General features: G+C 40.5%; 1 protein-coding gene across 1 annotated transcript in view; it reads left to right on the top strand.

Moving 5' to 3' along the window:
• Nucleotides 1-5,045: 5,045 nt before the first annotated feature.
• Nucleotides 5,046-13,161, top strand: part of necab1 (N-terminal EF-hand calcium binding protein 1) — a 38,867-nt gene continuing 30,751 nt past the window's right edge. Inside the window, exons 1-3 of the mRNA XM_061255184.1 lie at nucleotides 5,046-5,256; nucleotides 8,004-8,028; nucleotides 12,809-12,917. Coding sequence (XP_061111168.1) covers nucleotides 5,170-5,256; nucleotides 8,004-8,028; nucleotides 12,809-12,917 — 221 coding nt within the window. The 5' untranslated portion in view covers nucleotides 5,046-5,169. The remainder of the gene's footprint in view (nucleotides 5,257-8,003; nucleotides 8,029-12,808; nucleotides 12,918-13,161) is intronic.

The following is a 13,161-nucleotide window of genomic DNA, read 5'->3' as shown; positions in this document are numbered from 1 at the left end:
TGAACTACACTCAAAGTTCATCATATGACACACATTATCAGATTGTTCACAGGCAAATCAGAAAAAATGAACAAGATGGCAACTTCTAATTGTGCAATACATGTTAACAGTGCTTGTTATGTGCTTTGCTATAGCCCCTTTTGTCCACCAGATAGCGCAATTTCTTAATCTTAAGCGAACAAATGACAAACAAATACCCTCATGAATCACTGATTGATTACACACTGTGCTCATGCATCATGCAAATACTTTCAGTCAAAACTGCAAAATCAGGTCATTACAATCTAAACTCAGGTAACAGACCTTTCTTCAGGTGCAAAAACTTAGCAGCAAAATTGTTAAGACATCAGTCACAATCTCAGGATCAATAAATAGGGGCATAGTTTGCAACTTTGTGCTTCTGTGAGTACCTTTCAGGGTGAAGGACCAACGGTATCAACATGTGCAGGTAAGCCCAATATGGTACACAAGGTAGATGTACAGTAATGCACCCAGTGAGCACTTTATTAGGTATTTATTAGACTTTTTTTCTGTTGCTGTAGCCTATCCACTTAGAGGTTTGATGCGTTGTGTATTCATCTATGTTCTTCTGCATACCACTGTTGTAATGCGTGGTTATTTGTGTTACTGTCATCTTCCTGTCAGCAGAGGACCAATAACTCCAAAAAATAAGTCTAATAGCTACCTAATAAAGTGCTCAGTGAGTGTATATACAATATTTTTTGTAGAGATTTTTGAGCTTAATGCTCTGGCCGAACCCCACAGATATGTATTTGTTGACGAGGTAGGGTTTATGCCAACGAAAAGGTGGAGAAGAGGAAGAAATATTATTCGCCAGCACACCATTGTTGAGGTGCCAGGAAAAGGAGAAGGCAACATGACCCTATGTGCCGCCATCAGCCAGGGAGGCCTCCTCCACTGCCATGCTATTTCTAGATACCATAGAAAACAACATACATCAACAGTAAGAAGGGGAGCCAGGGTCAGAGCAGTCCCACTATGTTGTCATTTGGGACAACGTCAGTTACCATCATGCTGCTCTGGTTTGTACCTAGTTCACTGACGACCCTAGAGTTTCTGTCTTATTTCTGCCTGCATATTCACCATTCCTCCACCATATTGACAAATTTTTCTCTGCATCGCAGTGGAGGGTATATGATCGCAACCCTTATGTGAGGGAAAATCTTATGTTGGCCATGGAGGAGGTCTGTGGAGATAAATCCATCAGGGTAGATCAGGTACACCAGGGCATATTTCCCATGCTCCTTTCCTGCATGTGTGAATGGAGGAAATTTTGTGGCCTGACCCAACCCAGAGATGAGACGGGGATCAAGCTGCCGATGCTGAGTAGTGTGAATTGTGAACTATTCTTGAAATTGCTGTTTTTGCTGCATATACTGAGTTCAGTTTTTGAATGCTACTTTCCTTTGAAATGACTACATTTTTTTCTTGTGCTTACTGTACTGTGGGACTGTTTCACTCAGTATCACTTTCCAGTCTTATAAATAAAATATTTGTAAATATGCACAGTCCCTCATTTGTTAGTAGTGTAACATTGCAAAGATCAAAATCTGAAAACCAGAAAATACTCTTGACTCAGTGCTATAAAGGCTTTTGCTGTAGTGCTTTGAATTTATCTCTCTGGTGTGTTATGGTTAATCTAACCCGTCTGTGTTTTTGAAATATTTTTTGATGTCTTCTGTGTGCCATATGAAGGCAAAGTTTAATTTTGATGGAAGTTTGGCATGAATGTTTGAGGTCTGTACTGTACTGTAGTTTTGGGATTGTAGTGTAGTTTTGAGTTTCTATAATAGGATTTTTTCATAAAATATGTCTTACCAATAAAAGAACTGTAATAAAATAGTAGACTAAGAGTATTCTGATAAATGAGTATGTTTCTTATAAGCGATTTGTTTTCATTTATTTTACATTTAGATTTAGAATCTTTCTTTTTTATTTTGTCCTGTCTGATGTATTACATCATTGTTTAACCATGCCAATTTCCACAGACAGGCTTGGAAAGCAAAATAGGAAAATGTCAAGATATACTATACCCAGAAATACCTATCTATGTCTGAGATTATTTAAAAGGAAGCTAATGTAGCCTGTGAAATACGTACATACATATGAAAATGAGGTATTAACGAATGTTGGTTGTCACACTGTTTATATCTCACTCCCTAGAAGGTGCCAAAATAGTAATTTCACAAATAAACCACACATTATTAAAGTGAGGGGGGGTTTTAATGTTGTTCATGTCAAAATGTAAAATTTCAACTCATGGATGTTTTTCTTCTATACTTCTATGCTATCAATTAATCTTCAAACAATTATCAACAGTGAAAGCTGAGAATGGAGGGCTATCTGTCAGGGATCAGAACAACAGGACCCAGTCGCAGGACAACAAGGTTCTTTATTATGAATTTGGCAGGTTAAACAGGCGGAGGTCAATAGCCAGCAAACAGAATCAGCGGGGGATAGGCAATTTGTTAGTAAGTGTCCAGGCAGAGGGTCAAAACACCAGCAAACAGAGGTAGCAAGGATAATCCAAAACAAAGTCATAGTCTCAGGCAAAGGGTTGATAACAAGCGGGCAAAACAAACAAAAACAAAATCCAGGGACAGAAGTCGAAAAGCCAAAACGGGTCGATACACTGCAGTTTAAAACAAGTCAGACGCATGAAGCAAGAGGCGGAAGTCGAAAACAAAACAGGTTGTAACTGCTATCAATCAGAAATAAACACTGGAGAGTATGGTCAGGACACATAACAATCTGGCGACAAGCTAGACAAACAGAGGGGTTAAATACACAGGTAATGAGAGGGAAAAGGTGTGGGAAACAATCAGGAAGTGGGAGACAGGTGAAACGAATGACAGGGAATGAGTGAACTGACAGACAGACAACAGTGTGCACAGAGGGTAACAATGAACGGAAATGCTAAGCACTTACAATACATCCTTCCATTATCTTAACCCGCTTATCCTGAACAGGGTCGCAGAAGGGCTGGAACCTATCCCAGCATACATTGGGCGAAAGGCAGGAATATCGCAGGGCACACACACCATTCACTCACACACATATACCCACTGGCAATTTAAACTCTCCAATCAGTCTAACATGCATGTCTTTGGACTGTGGGAGGAAACGGGAGTACCTGGAGGAAACCCACACAAACACGGGGAGAACATGCCCAGGACGGCGGCAGTGCTACCCACTGCACCATCCGTGCTGCCCTAGACAATACATATAATGAATAAACACAGAACCTGACAGCTATCATTTATATAGGTTTTTCTTTTGTTAGGCTACAACATGTACTCACTAGTAATTTTTCATTAGTAATTTTTAATTTGTCTACATATTTGAAATGTTACCTGGTTAAGCAGTACCTTACCATGTTGAGAAAAAGTTGCTATGAAAGTGTCACGTTTCATGCTTGTCACGTCATGTTTTATGTTTAGTTATTGTCTTAGTTACGTTATTGTCATGTCATGTATTGTTTTTATGTTTTATGTCAAGTTACATTTCATGTTTAGTTGTTACGACTTAATTGTTAGTCTTGTCATGTCACGTTATATAGTTTATTGTCATAGTTTTGCAAACTTGTTATGTCACGATTTATGTTTGTTTCATATTATGTTCTGTTCATTGATTAGCATACACTTTTTCATGTCTTTCTGCAAATCTTGCATACATGCTTTTTCTCTCTCTCCCTTTCTGTCACTCACACTTCCCTAATTTCCCTTGTCTTCTTACTAATCTACTAACTTTAGATCAGGATTGGGTAATACTAACATTCTAACCATGTGTTCCTGTTACCTTACATTTCTTGTGCATGTCATTTACTAATTTACTAACGCTAGGGCAGGATAGATTCATTACTAACAATTACTAATTATCTCCACACCTGATTTCCATTCTCATGCTGCTCTCAAGCTAATTGTCTGTACCTGTCTACACTGGCATATAAGCTCAGTTTCATGTCAAGTCTTTGTGAAATTGTTGCCTCCTGTTTGTCAGTGCTGACTTCTGTTGTTGACTTCTGTTTTGTTGACCATTGCCTGCCTGTACCACAAACTTTGCCTGCTGTCTTTGTGCGTTTGCCCCACGGAGCAGACTTCAGTCTTGACTCTTGTGCCGTCATCGACCCGGAGCCTGCCTACCGTCCGTCTGTACTACTGCCCAGCTGACAGCTTTCCTGGTTACTGGGCTTTTTGCATGGTGTACGGATTACGAGACTGCCTCTCACTCGGTACTGTACTTTGGTTTTGGCTGGATTTCACGTGTATGAACTTTGCTTGTTTTTCGACTACACTTACTGGACATTCCCTGAATAAAGCCCTGATGGGACTTTATTACATCTCTGTCTGAGTCCTGCATTATGTGTCCAACCCCCCACGCACCTGTCTCAGAAAGGTTGGTGAAAAACCTTTTTCTCTAATTTAATTGTTCTAAATAAACATCTTATGTAATAGATCATTACAAATTCTATAAATTTAAAACTTATTACAATATTTATATTGTGTCACAACCAACCTCGTTGCAAGGTTGATTGTCACAAAGTCTCACAAACTTTGTGAGTTCACTTTTTATTATATTATTGCACGAGGATAACAGGTATACATACAATTACCTGAGACTTAAATGGTTACACTAGTGTTGAAATGATTCCCCCCAGGATATGACGTGCTGAAATTGTGAATAAAAAGTGTCAACCATCCGGTCTCCCCTATATATTCACTCATTAAAATTGAGTCTCTGATTAACACATGTCGCCTACTGAATCAGACTCCGACACTTTTTATGAGGGGGAAAAAACAAGGTTCTTTGCCCTAATTTCACTATCCGGTCTCAGTGAATATAGCTGTGCTGCTTTCGATACCTAATTTCCCACATCTTAATGCTAAGACCAAGACTTCGTTTTTAGGCGTGAGTGACCATAACATGTGGTCAGGAGGAGAAGTTTGAATTGCAACCACCGCGTTTGGCGACTTGTTTTACCCGTTTTTGTCACAAGAGGCGCGCTTTACGTAGGGTTGTATCGAACGAGTTGAGACGCGCCCCACTGCGCAGCACTCACGTTTTTATGGCATCTTATTAAATAGCCCTTTTAGCTCAGTGCACGGAATAAAGATTAAACACATTCGCATTAGTTTGTTCGTGGAAGACATGGATTGCTCGGAAGAAGTACAATCTCCCTCAGACGACGCAAGGTCCCCAATGGAGTTAAAGAAGGGAATGTCTATATTTCTGGATGTAAGTAAAATTTATGGAAAATTCGGTTAATACAGCGTATGTTGTGTAAAATTATATATTTATTTCTCATGTGTTGCGCTCGCATGAAAGTACCGTTATCTTTTCGTATACGATGCATGGAACTTGTACCGATTTGCTTTCGGGAATCCAGTTTCAGGAAGTTTGAGGCATTACAATTACACTGTTGCCTACTTTGGAAAATTGTTATGAAACACGTAAACGTATGTTACCGCATAATCTAGGCTACTAATTTCAGTCGACATTAGAGATGATTAAGTGACTAATAACATAAGTGTAGCCATGCCTAGATTAGGTTTTGGTATATGAAACTACCCATAAATTGTAGTTGTTATGATTGGGGGTACTATTTAGAAAATGCGTAACTATTTCAGCTTTATCGGGAATATCGAAAATTTCGTTGCAAATGGGCTTTACTGAAGAACGGAGAGCAACAGATGGAATGCGTGAGACTATGGTATTATTTGTAAGAAACGCACGGTCGATTTAATTTTCATGGGTATCTGCAATTTACATGAATATGCTGGAGGCAAACACACAACCCGCGAAATTGATCCAATCTTGTTCAAATCTGTGAATGTAGCCTCCTGTCGGATGAAAAATCAGAAAGCAAGAAATGGGGCAAGTCCGATCCATCATTTTCGCACTTGGAACGTTGACTTAATTTGACAGTACTGACCTTTCATTTCTGCCTGCTGATTACCAACTCTGAATAATCTCCTTTTCACTCTACATCAGACATGTAGGGTGAAATGATACATAGAGATTGATGCAGTTTCTAAACGATACACATATACCATGGCATGTACACAATTAATCATGTTTTTAACTAATATAATACTATTTTAAATAGTAATAATTACGAAAAATTTGGTTAATAGTGCTTTAATTATGTTTTGGTCATTCTGATCGCTGATATGGAATCAAATGTAGTTGAGGGGCATATTTGCTTAATCGTTTGCACACAGATATTGGTATTTTGATTTTACTATATTGAATGAATGCGATTTACCAGCATTCTCAAGGCAACTACTCATTGATTGTCAGACATCCCCTATCCCCTATCCATAGCCTATCTTAACCCTATCGAATATAAGCATCCGCATTACTGTAATTACTATCAGATATCAGGCCAATAAGATTATTGACTATCTGCAGTTTTAAAAATATTTATATTAAAATGCACTGTTGGAAATGTATAGTGGCTGTATTCTGTCGTTTGGAATGTGGGTACTTATGAGGATTAGTGCATGCTGACACTGTTGGCCCCCTACAGTATTTAGCCTAATGGTTGGATAGCCACTGGTGTGAGAATGGGAATCTTATTATGTTTGAACTATAGTTCTGGCTCTTAGGTGTGAAAACACCACAATATGGGAAACTGTAAATTGGTTGAAACCTTCCAATAGATTCCAGACTGTTTGGACTGCAGATAAATGAGACTATTACCTGTTTCACTGTTCCACTGATCTCATGCTGACTATGAAGTCAGCATTTCCTCTTTGCTGTTGTTGTTCCCAATAAAGCACCTGCATGATTTGTCATTAATTCTTAGGGATAGAAACTTCAGACAAAGAGCACTACACTCCAAACTCAAGGATATCAATTATAGCAAGAACGTACGTCAGAGTAGCCTACGCATATCCTTATCCGGCTTGTATATTTGCATACAGAAAATGAGCTGTGGGCCCATTTCCCATTTCTTGGGAAGCAGCTGAACCATCATCATCACAGCATGGCAAAATATGTTTTTCTTTTTTTTCTGTTTTGGATGTAATCTTTTGCAAAGCACATTACTGTCTTACTGCTTAAAAAAAAACTCCTGAGATCCTGAGGTCTTGAATGGGGAGGGCATCATGTTTTCTTTTTCATCTAAGCCCAGACCATGGCCCACGAGGCGTCTTTTGTGCCACGTTTGTAATGAATATGTGGTCGATGTTTCACGGCTGGAAATCTTTCATGTGGCAGACATCAGAGCCCTGGAGGATGGCATCCATCTGTAGACGACAATCACTGAAGTACAACAGCTAAGCCACAGTATAGCCCCTGGAGCTGGTATTATTGCAGAGCAGATACAACACAGGATGTTTTTAATTCAGCTGTCACTGCCTTCGTTGGTGAGGGGTTGGGGTAGTGGTGTCAGTTTGATGAAAAACTGATAATCTGATGAGCGGAGGAAGTGCTAGAGAGCCTTCATTGGCCCTCCCTTTTCTTTTCTACCCATGGGCAGCAATCATGAGCAAGTGCTGCGGCAACATGCAAGTCAATCACACTTCCTCGCCCAATCAGATGAAGGGATTATTTTTAAATGCATGACTAGCTCTGATTTGGTATTTAGGAATAATCAGGACCACCCTAACAAGTCCTCCAAAAAACAGACACTGTTTTTCACCTTGCTTTCGAAAATACATTGTATGACTTCTTTGCACTGTCCATTAAAGAGAAGAGCAGCCTTGAGTGTTGTCTATGTAAACATGTTGTGTTTAATTATTGAGCGTTAACCCATGCGAGACAAATCGATTCCCTTTCAGGACGATGACACAGAGCAGGTGACCGAAGGGCCAGGGTTTTCAAAGCGGACGAGGCCATCGTTCTCTCTTTCATGTCCACTGTCGGATATAAATAACGCAACTCTGTAGTGCCTTTGACTATTAGCAGGGCATTGAATGTATTTTGTTCTTTGAAGATGTGCAAGTTTCATGAGAGCCCTTTTCTTATTTATTTTACAGATATTAAGAAGAGCCGATAAAAATGGTAAGACCACCACTGATTTGCATTGTACTACTGTACTTACTGTTGCATTTCCTGGGGTGAAGGGCAGAGCTGGCTGCTATGCAGTCCTTTGGGGGCACAAGCATTCCTATGCCATCCAGGATTAACCAGGTGGGTGTTATTTATCTTGGAGCACTTTGGGGCCACAACAACATTCTTGTTTAGGGCCACCAGAACCATTGGGCCAGCTCGGGGGAAAGGATTCCTTGGCAGGCATAATCGCCCAATTAACACCCTTTTTATTTCAAACTAATGAACACTGTTTCACTGTTGTCATGGAAACATTGGATTGGCTACATCCCTCTACTGCAATGACAAATGATTGATACTTTTACATTGTTAGGCAGACAGGTATAGTGGGAAGTACAACCACCGCATACACATTTCCCATTGTAAAATGCAAATGATGGACAGAGGTAAAGCCAATAAAATGTACATTTTAAACCTTGGCTTGCCAGAATTGTGGCTAATTTCAGGCTATATTAATGGTACATTTAATGTTCAATTAGGCATTTATACAGGAGAGAGTTTACTGAAGAATATTTTGAAGTAGTTCCGGAGGTCAGGGTTCACATTGTCGCAGCCTAGAATCAGTTTTTTGTGCACAAATAAATAATATCGATGATGCATTCCGATACTACATCAATTCAATTATTACTTCCACACATTGTTCAGGAAATATGAAATAGCGATATTGATGTGATTCTCCTGTACTCATAGACAAGAGAAATGAACAATCATGGAGTATATTAACAGTAACAAGGCTGACAGTGATTGGTGGATACTTCCTGGTGATACTCCTGAAATTCTAGCACCATCAATGTTATTCCATTGGCTGTTATCAATGATGATATCCATGATGGGTGGAGCTCCTCTCTGTTTTCTGCAAGTAAGAAAACAAGTTACGAAAACAAGACAAAGTTTTATCCATATTTTATTATCCCTAACATTGTGAGAGCAGCAGTTATTTGGAATTGTCTATCACAGTAACATCTGGCGCAAGCAACATTATAGCAAGCCTTCACCCTTAAAATGTATTGTTTAACTGAATATAGCTTTATTTTGTATCTTAAGGGATTAACATGGTGGTTGAACGTGACACTTGCTAGTTGTCTTTAGGCAACAACAAAACATTTTTTTAAATTATTCAGTCATTTAAATGTATTTTAAAACGAATTTTTGGAAGCCACTATAAAAGTTCAGACATTTAGAGCATTCGTGACACTAGCTACATATGATGTCCCACCATCTCCCAAGAACCTTAACCAATGGTTCTTGGGTGAAGACCCCATGTGCCTTCGCTGCCCAATGTCAGAAACCCTGAAACACATCCTGGTTGGCTGCAAGACAAGCCTCATACAAGGCAGATACACCAGGAGGAAGGAGCAGACAAGGTCCAACTTCTACAAAGAGCTCTTCAAGTTTGTGAAGGGGCTGTTCTCAAAGGAGAAGACCCGAACAATAACGCCATCAAAAAAGGACCTCAAAGCTCACCTGAAAAAATCCTACCTGACATGCCACCAATCCACACACCGGAACACCAGCTAGACGACTGTCCCTCTAGGTGGAGTGAGATGGAGAGGACTGTCTGTCAGGCATGGGCCTCATCATTTCCAGGACTCAGCAGGGTTCCATACAGGCTCTACAAGAATGCTCCTGACATCCAGCGGTTCTGGTGGAGACTGGTAGAGGTGATCTGGCAGAGGCAAACAATCCCAAAACAACCTGGCGGAGAGCAGGAGTTATCCTGATCCTAAAGGAAAAGGAGTCCGCGGACATCAATCAGTTTCACCAAATCAGCCTCCTGAACATTGAAGGCAAGATCTTCTTCTCAAAGATTTAATTGGCACGTCCATAGTGATGGCAGGGATTCCAGGCTTTTCTGGATGCTTGTAGCACTCAAGCATGATCTGGCACTAGATCCAAGCAACCAGAATGGATGGAAGAGATCTCTGTATTGTGCTCCTGGACCTCGTCAATGCCTTTGGTTCAATTCCTAACAACCTCCTCTGGGCTGCATTTGATATCTTCAGTGTCCTGACAACCCTTAGCAACCTTATCATGACAAACTTTCAGGATGTGCAGCTATGCCAGAAGATGACAGAGTATACCACAGCATGGCAACTGCTGGAAGTCATAGCAGGATGCATCTCCCTGCTTGTCTACACCGTACGCATGTATGTACTCATCAGGGCATCACAATGAGTGGTAAGAGGAGAGAGGTTAACACCTGGGTTGAGACTCCCAGAGCATCAGAGCATACATGGATGACATGACTGCACTCATTGCAACCAAGGCATGCACTATGTGACTACTGAGGGTGTACATCCAGTGGACTTGGATGAATATCAAGCCAAGTAGATCCAGGAGTATCTCCATCATGAAGGGGGGGCTGTCTGACCATTGGTTCCATATAAATGGAGAGCCTATACCAACGGTGTATGAGAATCCAGTCAAAGGTCTTGGATGGTGGTATGACGGTACTGTCAAGGACACAGAACAACTAGACCAACTGAGAGAGCATTGACGAGACCATTCTGCCTGGCAAATTGTAGCTCTGGTGCGTTCACTTTGGTCTCCTACCCAGCCTGATGAGTTGGCTAACTATTTCTTAGGCTCTAATCGCCAAATTCAACAAGCTGGAGAGGGTGATCAGCTCTTTAGCAAGAAAATGGCTAGGTTTCTCCAGGTGCCTCAACAGTGCAGGGCTTTATGTTAAAGGGATCCGGAAACGTCCTGTCTCCAGCCGTGCAGAGGAGTACAATGCACCAAAGACACCGTCAGCCAAGTTCAGCAGGTCATCATGGCGCAAGGCAACTACATCCCAGTGCTGAGAACCTGTGGTGGAGGAGGTGTGACGGCAGGAGCAAATGGCACAGTGCGCAATGGCAGTTGCTCAAGTAAAATAGGGACATTGGACGAGGTTGCCAGATTTTATCGTTGAACCCTCTGGAGGGGCAAGGACGGTGCCCAGGAGGTTTCATTATCGTCCCCACTCTGAGCAAGCATGATCCCATGATCTGAGAAAATCTTATGTGGTTAAGCAAAAATATTTAGTTCTTGCAAAATAAGTAGTTATCATCGGATCATCTACATGGAAATATTTTACCTCCACATAATGGATCACTATAAGAAGCATCACATTAAGATGGATGACATTACATTACATTAATGGCATTTGGCAGACGCGCTCTTATCCAGAGCGACGTACAACAAAGTGCAGACCCATAACTAGGGATAAGTGCGCTGAAAGACCCTAGAGGGAAGTACAATTTCAACTGCTACCTGCACAACAAAGATAAGGACTAGAGCCTATTTGATCATCATATTATTATTTCTTTTAATTGAATTGGTTGACCTATCAACCCATAATTTCAGACCTAAAAGTCATAGAGACATAGCAGGTCAACTGATTCATCCATTTAATGTTATGCTTCTCATGGTGTTCCACACCTTTGTTTCATCATGTGCAACCATTCATCATTTATTTACATTTCCAGATCAACTTAAAAGAATTACAGAAGTACTGTCAAAATATGAATAAGACCAATAGTACTACAGCAAATTATAATTAATACTCCTAGCCATAACAGTGCATTGAAGGTGCCAGAAACAACTGTACATATAGGATATGTTCATATTTAGTATGAACATACTCAGCTAGCCTGGTGATATATCTAGTATTAATGGAAGAGCTGGGAAAAGTGCTAGGGCTAGAAAAGAATTGGGTTGGGGTTAAAGGAATCCAGATACACTCAGAAATGCACAGAGAAATATACGAACAACATTAGGAAAATAACCAGAGTAAATATTATATTTCACATTAAATACCATCAGGGTAACACTAAGCATGCCTTTCCTGGCTTGGTTTTGGAAAGTCACATTGCAAGGAAGGGATTATAAGTGTCCTGCAGCTAGCTTTGTGCGTTTTTTCAGTATTTCTCCTGTGTTACTCGAGTGTGAATTATTCCCGTCTTAGAATGCTGTGATTAGACAGATCTTGCATACCGTGGCATCAAAGCATGTGTTAAAGGTCTTTTGCTCAGTCTACATGTGAGTGGTGATTCAGCTGACCTCTCCATTTTCAGATCAAAGTCATTTTTATCCCTCCTGGGTTCTTTGCCTTTCATCTCTATGCACGCTGTTTCTCAGTCAAAACATGCTGAGAACTTATTATCCTGATTGTAGCGTTTTTCTATACACAGTGCAGGGCTTAAGGACATTGCTCATGCATTTATACCTAACACATCCAGTGCATCACGTATGCATACTGATATTTGTGAACAGTGGAAGCATAAGGGTATTAGCCACCTCTTTAGTGTATCAGTTCTCATGTCAGTAGATTTATCAAAATGTCATTTTCCACTGCAGTCACCCAGACTTGGTGATGTCATCGCAGGGTGACTGAGGCTAGGAAATGGCAATAGGGCACAGTTGCTCTGGCTCTCACACATACATAAACATTAGCTATTTCTCTACACAGCCTGAAGCCAAACACAGTGAAAGGTCTGCACAGCACTACCCCAACAAAGTGTGAAACATAACACGGCTCTTTTGCTTTCTGCCTCTATCTCTCTCCCATCTCTTTTTTCTCTTTGACACGTCTAATTGCAAAATGAATGTGTGTGAGAAAACATAGATTTATTGACCTGTGTGATGCACAGGTGTTATTGTGGTAGTTTGGGTCCCTTATTGAACATTGTCAGTGTCTCCCGCTGTTTTCTTCTTGGTGATGTCATAAAAAGGTCTGTACTCTTTTCAGATGATGGCAAGTTGTCCTTTGATGAGTTCAAGGCCTACTTCTCCGATGGAGTCTTGGGTGGAGATGAACTGCAGGAGCTCTTCCACACCATTGACACTCACAACACAGAGTAAGATCATTCTGTTTAGTGGCCTGCTATTTCATAATGTGCCTTGCATGTCATGGTACAACTACATTCTGTAGTGATTGTCTATCTTTATACTGTTGAAACATGTTTTCATTGGACCCCACTTGTTCAGTGAAAGAAGTGATGGCTTTGATCAAACATTAAATATTAACATATAAATTAGTTTTGCTTAATCTTTTACAAATATATTCTTCTGCTATGGTGACTTTACTTACCTTACGGAAGT

This window comes from Conger conger, chromosome 9, assembly GCF_963514075.1.
Source record: "Conger conger chromosome 9, fConCon1.1, whole genome shotgun sequence".
NCBI classification, from domain to species: Eukaryota; Metazoa; Chordata; class Actinopteri; order Anguilliformes; family Congridae; genus Conger; species Conger conger.
This window is presented reverse-complemented; position numbering and strand designations above follow the sequence as displayed.